The sequence below is a fragment of the Rhinolophus hipposideros genome (genome assembly GCF_964194185.1).
Source record: "Rhinolophus hipposideros genome assembly, chromosome: 17".
In the NCBI taxonomy this organism is placed as follows: domain Eukaryota; kingdom Metazoa; phylum Chordata; class Mammalia; order Chiroptera; family Rhinolophidae; genus Rhinolophus; species Rhinolophus hipposideros.
In genome coordinates this window covers 33,222,684-33,234,043 of record NC_138063.1, presented here as the reverse complement: position 1 = coordinate 33,234,043, position 11,360 = coordinate 33,222,684, and the positions used below count along the sequence as shown (strand labels likewise).

Here is an 11,360-nt window from a genome sequence, read left to right as displayed (position 1 = left end):
TGAAAAGCAACCAATCCACCAGGAATTCCTATATGGCTTCAAGCGATTGATTTAATTTCTTTGTCGATAGGAGAGTATGGTGATTTGAGGATCATCTTAAAGTCTTGGTGTGATTCCTATCTCTGTTACCTATCGGCTATTTAACCTTATCAAATAGCTTACCCTTTCTGAGTGTAAGTGTCCTTACCTTTAATATGTGAATAATATTTACCTTATAGAACTGTTCAGAGGAGTAGATGAGAAAATATATAGAATGCCCGGCAGAGCCCTGACTCATAATAATCATTGTTAGTGAAAGTGTTACATTATAATATTGTTGAAATAATAACTTTGAATTAATAACTAAATCTTGTCACTTTTATTCCTTTTTCCTAACTAGTTCAACAAGTTCCAAATGTCCATTTGAGCAACTTGATTGGAAGCCGGGAGCATACTTTCTCTCTAAATGTAAGATGACCTCATCCTGCAGCCAAAAGTTTACCTTCCCCCCTGCCTATCCCCATAGGTCATTTTATTGTACATAGAGGATTTGGAAGGTCACAGAGAAGGAGTCAACTAAACAACTAAAACACAGAAGAAGGGATTATAATCAAGAATCATTTTACTTGAAGTGCAGTAGAGAGTCCTACATGTCAACTCACTCTAACCATCTTGCTTGTAGCATCATTAGTGAACTAAAAATACTAAGGATATACACAACTCCTGCCAATGTGAAGAACGGATATTTACTGAGTTCTGAATATATTTGAGGCAATAACTAGAATAGAATAGAATAGAATAGGAGAGATCCAAGAGTATATAAACAGAGTACATAAACACACAGAGTATATAAACACTGTGCTTGCGTCCTTTTGTGAACACATTAAAATTACAACTAAATTATAGAACAATTAACCTGGAGAACCATCTGAAGTCTAGCTGAACAGAAGACCTATGACTAAAAATATAAAGAAAAAGCCATGTCGAGATGATAGGAGGGGCAGAGACATAGAACAGGCCTCAATCCTCCCTGTGGCAGTTGAAAACCAGGTGGGATATATCGGCCACGCAGGTTCACCTGGCCCCCATACCAGGCTCCCCAGCCTAGAGTACTGGTGCCAGAAAAAGGGGCCCCCACAACATCTGGCTGTAAAAACAGTGTGGATTCCAACTGTTCAGGTAGGATGGAAGGCTGTACGAAACCCAGACATCCTCTTAAACAGCCCATGCACAAACTCACTCACAGGAACTTACCTTGGGCTTAAGCAGAGGGATGGTGACTCACGGGGCCTCAGAGACATACGGGGAGTAGACTGACGTGTGTGACTTCAGTGGGAGGACTGGAGGACAGTCAGCTGTCTCTATGTGAAATCCTGGTCCCATGCAGCTCGCAGGCGGGCACCAACTTTCCTGTGTTGAGCCTGCCCCCACAGGCCAAATCCAACTCTGATTGGCCTGGTGAGCTCTGCTGTGTTGCCCTGCTGACTCAGCTGGGACCTCGCCTCACTGAACTCCTGCACCACTGGAGGCACTTTCTCAGTGAGCAGCCAGCCCCTCCTGCATTGTACTCATTCTTGGAAAACTAGCAGAGTCCACGGACTCAACGCAGGCAGCAACTGGCTGCAGTGTGCTCTGAGTCTTTTTCTGAGTTGCTCCAGGCTCAGCATTGGCACCAACCAGAATTTACATTAACCTGGTAACCACAACTCTTCTTACTCTAGTGACTCCCTGAGACCCTGCCTCACTCAAATACCACATGAGGCTTTTCAATGGCTGAACCTTAAGGGAGCTGGCAGGTGACAGTGAATGTCCAGGTGTCCTGGCTTTTTTCAGAGTTATCCCAGGCCTGGTATTGGTGGCAGTTATCCTCTGTTCAGAGTATGGTCTCTCCTACGTGCCTCCAGGTTTAGCACAGGCAGGGAACAACTGTGGATCATTTTGTAGCTCCTACCAGGTAGTCCCTAGCCAGTCACTGGCAGTGGCTGACCTGGGCCTCCACTGGAGGCTCCCGAACCAACATACTTGGAGGTTTGCTTCAGACCACATCAGAGCACCGCCCAATTAGCCCCACAAGTGGCACATACAAATGGTGGTCTCAACAGAGCCCATTGGGGTAAACCTCCCACACAGCAACCCATTCAACTGTGGATGTAGACAAACCACACATCCAGTCAGCCTGAGGGTCAATCTCATCTACTGATGTGCCAATAGCAATCAAGGCTCAACTGTAACAGGAGGGCACACACAACACACACAAAGTACATTCCTGGAGTACCCGGCTCATGTGACTAGGGAGACTGTACCACTGCGCCCATAGGACACCTACTATATAAGTCTACCTGGCTAAGACTAGAAGACATAGTAGATCTATCTAATAAATAGAAACAAACACAGAGAGGCAGCCAAAATGAGGGAACAAAGAAATACATCCCAAATGAAAGACCAGGAGGAAAATCCAGATAAAGAACCAAACAAAATGGAGGCAAGCAACCTACCAGAACCAGAGTAGAAAACAGTGTTTATATAGATGCTCAAGGACTTAGTGGAAATTTCAACAAAGAGACAGTAAGCATATAAAAAAGACATAGAAACCATAAAACAAACAAACAAAAAAACAAAAACCAGTCAGAAGTGAAGAATACAATAATTTAAATGTAGAATGCACCAGAAGGAATCACCAGCAGACTGGATAAAGCAGAGGATTGAATCAACGATTTGGAAAACAAGATAGCAGAAAACACCCAATTGGAACAGCAAAAAGAATCCAAAAAAATGAGGATAGTTTAAGAGGCCTCTGCGACAATATCAAGTGTAATAACATTTGCATCATGGGGGTACCAGAAGAAGAGAGAAAGAAAGAGATTGAGAACCTATTTAAAGAAATAATGACTGAAAACTTTCCTAACCTGGTGAAGGAAATAGACACACAAGTCCAGGAAGTGCAGAGTCCCAAACAGAATGAACCCAAATAGCACCTAGACACATTATAATTAAAATGGCAAAGGTTAAAGAGAAAAACAGAGTTCTAAAAGCAGAAAGAGAAAGGCAATTAGTAACCTATAAAGCAGCTCCCATAAGACTGTCAGCTGATTTCTCAGCAGAAACTTTGCAGGCCAGAAGGGATTAGCAGAAGATACTCAATGTAATGAAAAGCAAGGACCTACAACCAAGATTACTCTATCCAGCAAGGCTATTATTTAAAATATAAGGACAGATAAAGACCTTTCCAGACAAGAAAAAGCTAAAGGATTTCATCAACACGAAACCGGTATTATAAGGAATGTTAGAAGGACTGTAAGATGGGAAAAAAAAATCAAAATTATGAATAATAAAAGGGCAATAGCTACATTTCTATCAATAATTACTTTCAATGTAAATAGATTAAATGCTCCAATCAAAGGCATTGAAAGGCTGAATGGATAAGAAAATAAAACCCTTATATGCTGCCTAGAAGAGACTCACTTAAGCTTGAAAGACACAGACAGACAGAAAGTAAAGGGATGGAAAAAGATATTTTATTAAAATGTAAATGAAAAAAACACACAAAAAAGTTGGGGTTTCACTACTTATACTACAGAGAATAGACTTTAAAACAAAGTCTATAAGAAGAGACAATGGATGACCAAGTAACCCCACTTCAGGATATTTATATGAAGAAACCCAAATGCTACTTTGAAGGGACGTGTGCATACATATGTTCATTGTGGCATTGTTTACAATGGCCAAGATGTGGAGGTAGCTTGGGTGTCCATTGATGGAAGAGTGGATAAAGAGGCAGTGGTACATATATACGAGGAATAATGGAACATTGGTTGGCCAGGGAAGGAAATGGGTCTTGCCATCTGTGGTGGCATGGATGGACTTGGAGGGTGTTTGTGCTGAGTAAAGTATGTCAGACGGAGAAAGACAGACGCAATGATTTTTCTTATATGTGGAATGTAAGAACAAAATTAACAGAAAGAATAGAAAAAACTCATACAGAAAACAGTTGGATGGTTGCCAGATGGGAGGAGGGTTGGAGGTGTGAGTGAAAGAAGGGGAAGGGATTAAAAAGTAAAAATTGGTTGTTACAAATTAGTTATGGGGATGTAGGGATATAGTCAATAATATTGTAATAAATATATATGGTGCCAGATGGGTACTAGATTTGTTGGAGTGATAGGTGGGGGGTAGGGGGTGGGTGGGTAGAAGTAGGGTGAAAAAGGTGAAGGGATTAAAAAGCACAAACTGGTAGTTACAAAATAGTCATTAGGATATAAAGTAAAGCACAGGGAATATAGTCAATAGTATGGTAATAACTATGTATAGTGTTGGGTGGGTACTAGATTAGTCAGGGGGATCACTTCTTAAACTATATAATTGTCTAACCATATGCTGGACACCTGAAATTAATATAAAATAATACTGAATGTCACCTGTAATTGATAAATTGAAAAACGGTAGGGAAAGGGGATGGGGAATAATAGGTCCAAATATCCAGGCATAAAACAAATAAGTCACGGGGATGTAATGTACAGCATGGGGAATATAGTCAATAACACTATGATAGCATGGTACCGTGTCTGATGGTTGCTGGGCTTATCATGGCAGTCACTTCATTAGGTTTATAAATGTTGCATAACTATGCTGTATCCCTGAAACTAATATATTTATATTTTTAATAAAAATTAAAAAAAGGAGTAGAATAGAATAAGCCTCTTAAGCTTCAATTTGTAGATTTTTTTTCCTTATTCCTATACCACTGTGTTGTATTCTTGAAGCACGTATTTCATGTGCATTTCTCGAATTGAACCTTTAGTTATTGCACCAAGCCTGTAGAGTCAACAAGTGTAGGATACCACCATGAAGGAACCCCATCCAATACTTGGTCTATACCTATTGCACTATCAGTGCAATACAGCGACAGCTACACAAAGCAAACACACTACTTGGATACTTCCTTTTTATATTGGCCTTTCTGCTTCTCACTGCCATTTTATTTTCTATCAAAGTTTCAACACCCTCTAGGTCAGGCGCTTCTAGGAAGTCAGGCTTGATCTTCCTTCTATCCTATGTATCTCTGGGAACTCAGTCCACCTATTAAGATAACACCAATGTATATTAATTAGCTTTGGAATGTTTTACCAATCCCATTTTGGCCCATTTGCTCATTCATTTAAAAAATATTTTGACCTAGGTAAACTAGTTTAATGAGAACTCTGGCATTTTTGTGGTACCTTTTGGGATATGCTCAATAAATACTTGATACTTACGCTGTGGATAATGATGACAATTTGTTAAGTGATGTAAGGGTCAAGCAGCTGGGAAAATATAATTTTGGCCTCAATAGGGGAGAACACATGCAGGTTCTAACTTTAAGTCTGCAAATACAATTTAATTAATTAAAAACTCTGGTCCCAATGTTCACTCTCCCAGAGTTAGACAGTCTAGTTATGGAGTTAAGATAGGTGGTTCCTTGGGATGGGATTAGGAAAAAGACAAGTATATGCACTTAACTGCTCATGATATCAGGTCAGCACTAGAGCTTTTGGGGATTCAGGGTATTTGGAAGAAGCCGTGCACTGGCTCTGGAGAAGATGGTAATGGAAGCTGCCATAGAGAGGAGCCTTTTTCTGGTATGCTATGCTAGCATGGGGAGGTGAACAGCCAGTGGAAGACGGAACCCCATTACTTTTGCTTTCATGGAATACTAGGGAGGATCAAACGAGCCTCTAATTGTGAGTTTAATCCTCAACAATGGTAGATATGTCTGGGAAGCATTAAAGTAAATTCTTACTAGCTTGCAAGCTTCAGGAAGTAGCTTCTACCACCTCATAGCTCTTTACTTGGAAGGTTGACCAACTGCTACCTCAGCTACATGCCTCAGTTTCCCCTATTGTCTCCCACAACCTCTTAACTTGCCCTGTACAACTTCTTGTACAGATTTTTAAAAAGAAAATGAAATGAAATAGTATGTATTTAAAGAATTTATCTAATTAAATGTGTGGTCCACTTAGTCTGTAGAAAGTGTGCAAGTATTGTTTAATACATATGGTGCTTCTAATAATTTCTGTAAATATGGTATTATTAGATCTTGAATATTTATGCCTTATTGCAACACTCTTAAGAGTGGAACAATCAAATTCAACTCATGATTTTTAACTCACAACATTTTCCCTGAAGCATTCCATAAATTTTAGCATTGTCCATACTGTATACATTTATAAATTGCCAGGAAACTAAGTAAACTTGTAAAGCACATCTGCAGAATAAATATATTTAAGCATTTACATAGTATTACAAACCTTCAAACAATTCAATGTAGAGATTTATACAAATGCTTTATAAGCAGGAATATGAGAGACAGATGAATTAGTACATAAAGTTTTTATTTAAAGTTTTCCCCTTCCAAGCAAGCTTCATTTACACATTCTAATACTGTACAAAATGTACATCATCTGTGACTTATTTATTCACTTTTCACTTTCTAATAGTTTGTGTCTTTCTGAAATACAGAAAGCTTTGCTTATAGTTCTCATAAATGCTTTTATTTATTTTGGTTAGAAATAAAAAATAAATGAAGAACAAGTCTAAGGAAAGCAAATATCCTTGTATAAACTGTGATGTTCAGATGAAATGGTGACAGTTGGTGATAAAACATTCTGAAGCAGACCTTGTTCTCTTCGTGATGTCAGCTGGGATTTTCCCACAAAGCACTGTATCTTTTCTTTCTTTCTATATATTCATATGTTTTCAAGGAAAAAGAAATGAAAGTTGATTGCACTGGATATATATTTATATATATTTTTACAACGGATCCTTTGGATCTGAACATACAAATAAATACAAAAACAACAAAGATTGCACTGTACTGTAGAAACGGCATTGGATTCCATCTCGACATTCTCTGCAGTGAAAGCTTATCGCGAGGCATTTTTAATCTGTGGCTTCCCCATGGTGTTGTTTTGAATGACACATTTGTTGAGAGATTCAACATCTCTGGGTGATTGAAATAATATTTTAGGCTTTTATTTACTCCTAATGGATGTTTATCCAGCTCTGAAGAGCTTGAAAATCAAATTTATGCCAGTTTTATTCTTTTGACTGGCCACACCGAGAGGATATCATACTCTCCTGACATTCTGCTTCTAAATTTCTTAGGCTCCTAAAGACAACTTGGAATTGCTTATTTAACTGAACCCAGGCATCTCTAGTGGTTACAAACACATATGATGAGTTGGGGGAATAGTCAGGGTAAGGCATGTGTTTTTCTAGAGCCAAATCTAGAGCCAATTCTAGAGCCAAGGTGAGGAAGAGAGGGAAATATTTGTTAGGAGGTATAATTTGCTCCTGTGGCTCTTTTAAGTTGTATGTTGTAGGAACATGGAGACAGCTGGGACTGTACTTAAATTATCCTTTCTTTTTGTCCCTAAATTCCTGAACGTAGTCTCCCAGTTTTCATTGTGTAAGTTTGGGTCAGAGGTGTTGTCCAATAGAATCTCTTCAATATTTTATGACTGTCTGTCAGTCCTAACATTTGAAACAAATAACAGGTGTGTTCTCTACTTCTTTATATACTGCAAAAAATGAGAAAGCCTCCGTGAACTGAATAGTGACAAAGTGTATTTTGTTGTTAATCTTTCAGTAAAATTAAGGACACAGAAACGATAACTCTGCTTAACCTAGAGCCTACAGGGCAGAAAGCAATTGCTGCAAGAGCCAACATCTTTCTCTTCTCTGAACCCATAAGATGGTGTAAGGGGCAGAAGGTATATGAAATAAAGCTATATAGAAATAAAAATGTTTCTCTTTAATATTACATGGTTTTCTCTAACTGTGTTGCCTATGGAGTCTGTGAAGTAGCCACAGATTAGGAATATAGAATCAAGTGGCAATTTCTGTAATGCAGGTTAAGTATTTTAGTGGGTCCAATTTTGAATATTAATGAACACAATATCCCCAAAACTTCAACATAGATCACATGCAGGTAGACGACAATGCACAATACTGATCTTCGGTCTCTCTGGGGGCACTCTTCTGTATTTTATCTTTCTCCTTTTGCAAGTTAAGATCCACATGAGGAGTTTTTGTAAAGCTGGGACAAGTTAAAACCAGTTTGAAATGGTTAAAACCAGTTTGAAATGGTTAAAACCAGTTTGAAATGTGGTGACTTCCTGTCACCACAGGAAGTTTGGTGTGATCCAAGTTACAGACATAGTATCTGTTCAAGAACAGGTCTTTTTTCTTGTGTAGTTACTTGGAAATCATTGGCAACCAAGGGTGAGTTTCGGCAGTTGTACCATTTGAATACATTGTTCCTAGAATAATAGTGATGTCACCTGTCCTTGTTTCCTAGAATGTGATTACTGTTCATCCCAGGGTTTCCTGGTGTTATTTGTTGTAAGGTACACAAGCAGGCAGGATAACTGTTGCACAGGCTGGGCCTGCCAGTGGTTCTGCTACATCTCCTTCCAGTTCTGTCCAGGTGCCTTTTTCTGGACAATAGCATATTGTAGACGACTTGTAGGCCCCCTGTAATGGCAAAGCAGGGCGCACTTAAGAAAGAATGTTCGGAGAAGTGCAATGACAACCTTATTTATTACATTTACAGTGGAAAGAAAATACCAGTTCTCTGCTCTTGCTTAAAAACTCCACATGAAAGCAGTGCATTTTAAACTGTTTTATTCCAAAGGAAAATTTGAGATGGACAAGATTTCAAAATCCGTTTTTTGTGTGTGTGTGTGACATGGAAGTCAAGTACTTAGATCATCCTAGATGATCAACAAATTCCTTAAAACAATCGACCAAAAAAGAAATTATCCACCTGGTTTAAGTTAAAAAACAACAACACCTCACCTTAAGTATTCAAATAATTGAAGTAAATTAGATTTTAGATTGTTGCCTCAACTTTTCCATTTTTATTTTATTACTGTAGAGAATTGGAGCTGGGGTGCAAAGCCAGTTTAAAATAAACTGGAAATGAAGGCTTGCCAACTTCTTCACACATTGATTTATTTTTTTTTCTCAAGAGGCCACATGAGAAATAAAAATGTCTTTAATCTTTTTCTTTTGTCAACCTCTGGGGCTAGTGCTTGTATAACATTTCCATTCCCAAACAAAAGCAGCTTTGTTTTTATCATAGGAAAAAAACCAAAGAAAATTTCCAACCAATCTAACATTTTCGAAAGTGTACTCCTATAGTCTGGTTCCAAACATATATACTCTTGTAGCCAGCAATTTGCACCAATGTAAAAGCACATGTACAAATATCTAGCTATATATACTGCGGGTGCCAAAAAATGTATAGACATTTTAAGAAAGGAAGAAACTGTATTAAAATCATGCTGATGGTAACCACTTTGAGCACCTCTTGTCATTGCAGAACTGGTATTCATCTTTTGTTATTGGTGCATATTGAGTATTACGATTTTAATGTAGTTTTCCTTTCCTTTCTTTTCTTACAATGTGTATATATTTTTTGGCACCCTCTCTATATATTTGCCTCCACATAACTAAGAACTTTTTAAAGCTCCCCCCAAACTTTATATAACTACCTTGTTTGATGAAAAAGCAATAAAACTGATATTAAAACCCAAAATTAACCTTATAAACCAACACATATGAGTAGTTAAAATATAGTAAGTCGTCATTTAAAAGGTGAGTATGTAGACCACTAGACCTGACGTGTCTCCTGATGTGATGCAGTTTGAAGTAGAGAGCCACCGCCTCAAGTGTTCTTGCCAAAAATAAATAAATAACAAAAGAAATTTAAAAAAAAACTATTTTAAGTGACACCACACACAAAATTAACGATAATTCCTTTATATGCATATTTAAATTTTTCTTATTCACTTGAAAAAAATGTATTTTTCAAATTGACATGTTCAAAACAGGATCCAACAAGTCTGACTTGTACTAGTTATCTTTTTTTTTTTAACTAGTTATCTTTTTGACATCTCCTACAAATGGGAAAATTACCCCTCCCCCACTTCTTGTTCCATACCCTTGATTTGTTGAAAAAGTAAGGTCAGTTACCATATAGAATATCCAACACTCTGAAATTAGCTAATTACTTCCTTGTGGTGTCACTTAAAATAGTCCTGTCTCCGTATTTCCTACAGACTGGAAGTTAGAGATAAGACCAGAATTAAGTTCAGCTCTTCCCTTTTTTAAAATTTCTTTTGTTATTTATTTTAAGTGACACCACAAGGAAGTAATTAGCTAATTTCAGAGTGTTGGATATTCTATATGGTAACTGACCTTACTTTTTCAACAAATCAAGGGTATGGAACAAGAAGTGGGGGAGGGGTAATTTTCCCATTTGTAGGAGATGTCAAAAAGATAACTAGTTAAAAAAAAAAAGATAACTAGTACAAGTCAGACTTGTTGGATCCTGTTTTGAACATGTCAATTTGAAAAATACATTTTTTTCAAGTGAATAAGAAAAATTTAAATATGCATATAAAGGAATTATCGTTAATTTTGTTGGTTCTGATGATGATAATGTGTTTACCTACATGAATGATTTTTTTAAAGATAAATACTGACAGATTTAGAGCAAAATACTATGATGTCTAGAATTTGCTTCAAATTACTTTAGTAAAAAAATTTTAAAGGAAGGATAAATGAAGTAAGTATGGCAAATGTTGATGGATGTTGAAGTTGGATGATGTATAAATGAGGGCCCACTGCACTCTCAATTTTGGTGTATGTTTGGAAATTTTAATGAAAAAAAGGAGGGGAAATGAAACACAATTGCAAATTACAAATCCTAAATAAAATGGTGGGTATTGTACAATTAATTCCTATTTTTCATGTCTTACTGGTCAGAAACTTCTCAGACTTTCCTGTTTGATTTCTTTTTTTCTTTTCCTTTATTAATTTTTTCTTTTTATTGGGGAAAAGTGTGTTTCTCCAGGACCCATCAGCTCCAAGCTGTTTTCCTTCAATCTAGTTGTGGATGGCGCAGCTCAGCTCCAAGTTCAGTCACTGTTTTTAATCTTTCGTTGCAGGGGGCGCAGCCCACCATCCCATGAGGGAATGGTTGAACCGGTAATCTTGTTAAGAGCTTGTGCTCTAACCAACTGAGCCATCCAGCCTCTCCCTCTCCTTTTCGATTTCAACAGAACATTTGTAAAATCACTACATGTCTGAGTTTTAGTTGGAAAGCCAGAATCACATAAGCATAGGGATGGAAAAGAAACAGAAACCTACCCCATTTTATGATACAGTTGCTCAGAGAGGAAGTCAGTTCTATAGCAACCATACTGATTCTATTTTATTACTTAAAGTAATTTACTGCTTGCATATAAGCGTGGTGCCCTTAAAAGGTACATATGTGGGTGATAACACATTTTGAGGGAAACAAAAAGCACAAGCAGAAAGGAGCAGGAGAAGTTCAA

General features: G+C 37.6%; 1 protein-coding gene across 1 annotated transcript in view; it reads right to left on the bottom strand.

Annotated features, from left to right (window-relative positions):
- Positions 1–6,203: 6,203 nt before the first annotated feature.
- KLHL14 (kelch like family member 14) overlaps positions 6,204–11,360 on the bottom strand; it is a 98,905-nt gene continuing 93,748 nt past the window's right edge. The window contains exon 9 of the mRNA XM_081078304.1: positions 6,204–8,490. Coding sequence (XP_080934430.1) covers positions 8,350–8,490 — 141 coding nt within the window. The 3' untranslated portion in view covers positions 6,204–8,349. The remainder of the gene's footprint in view (positions 8,491–11,360) is intronic.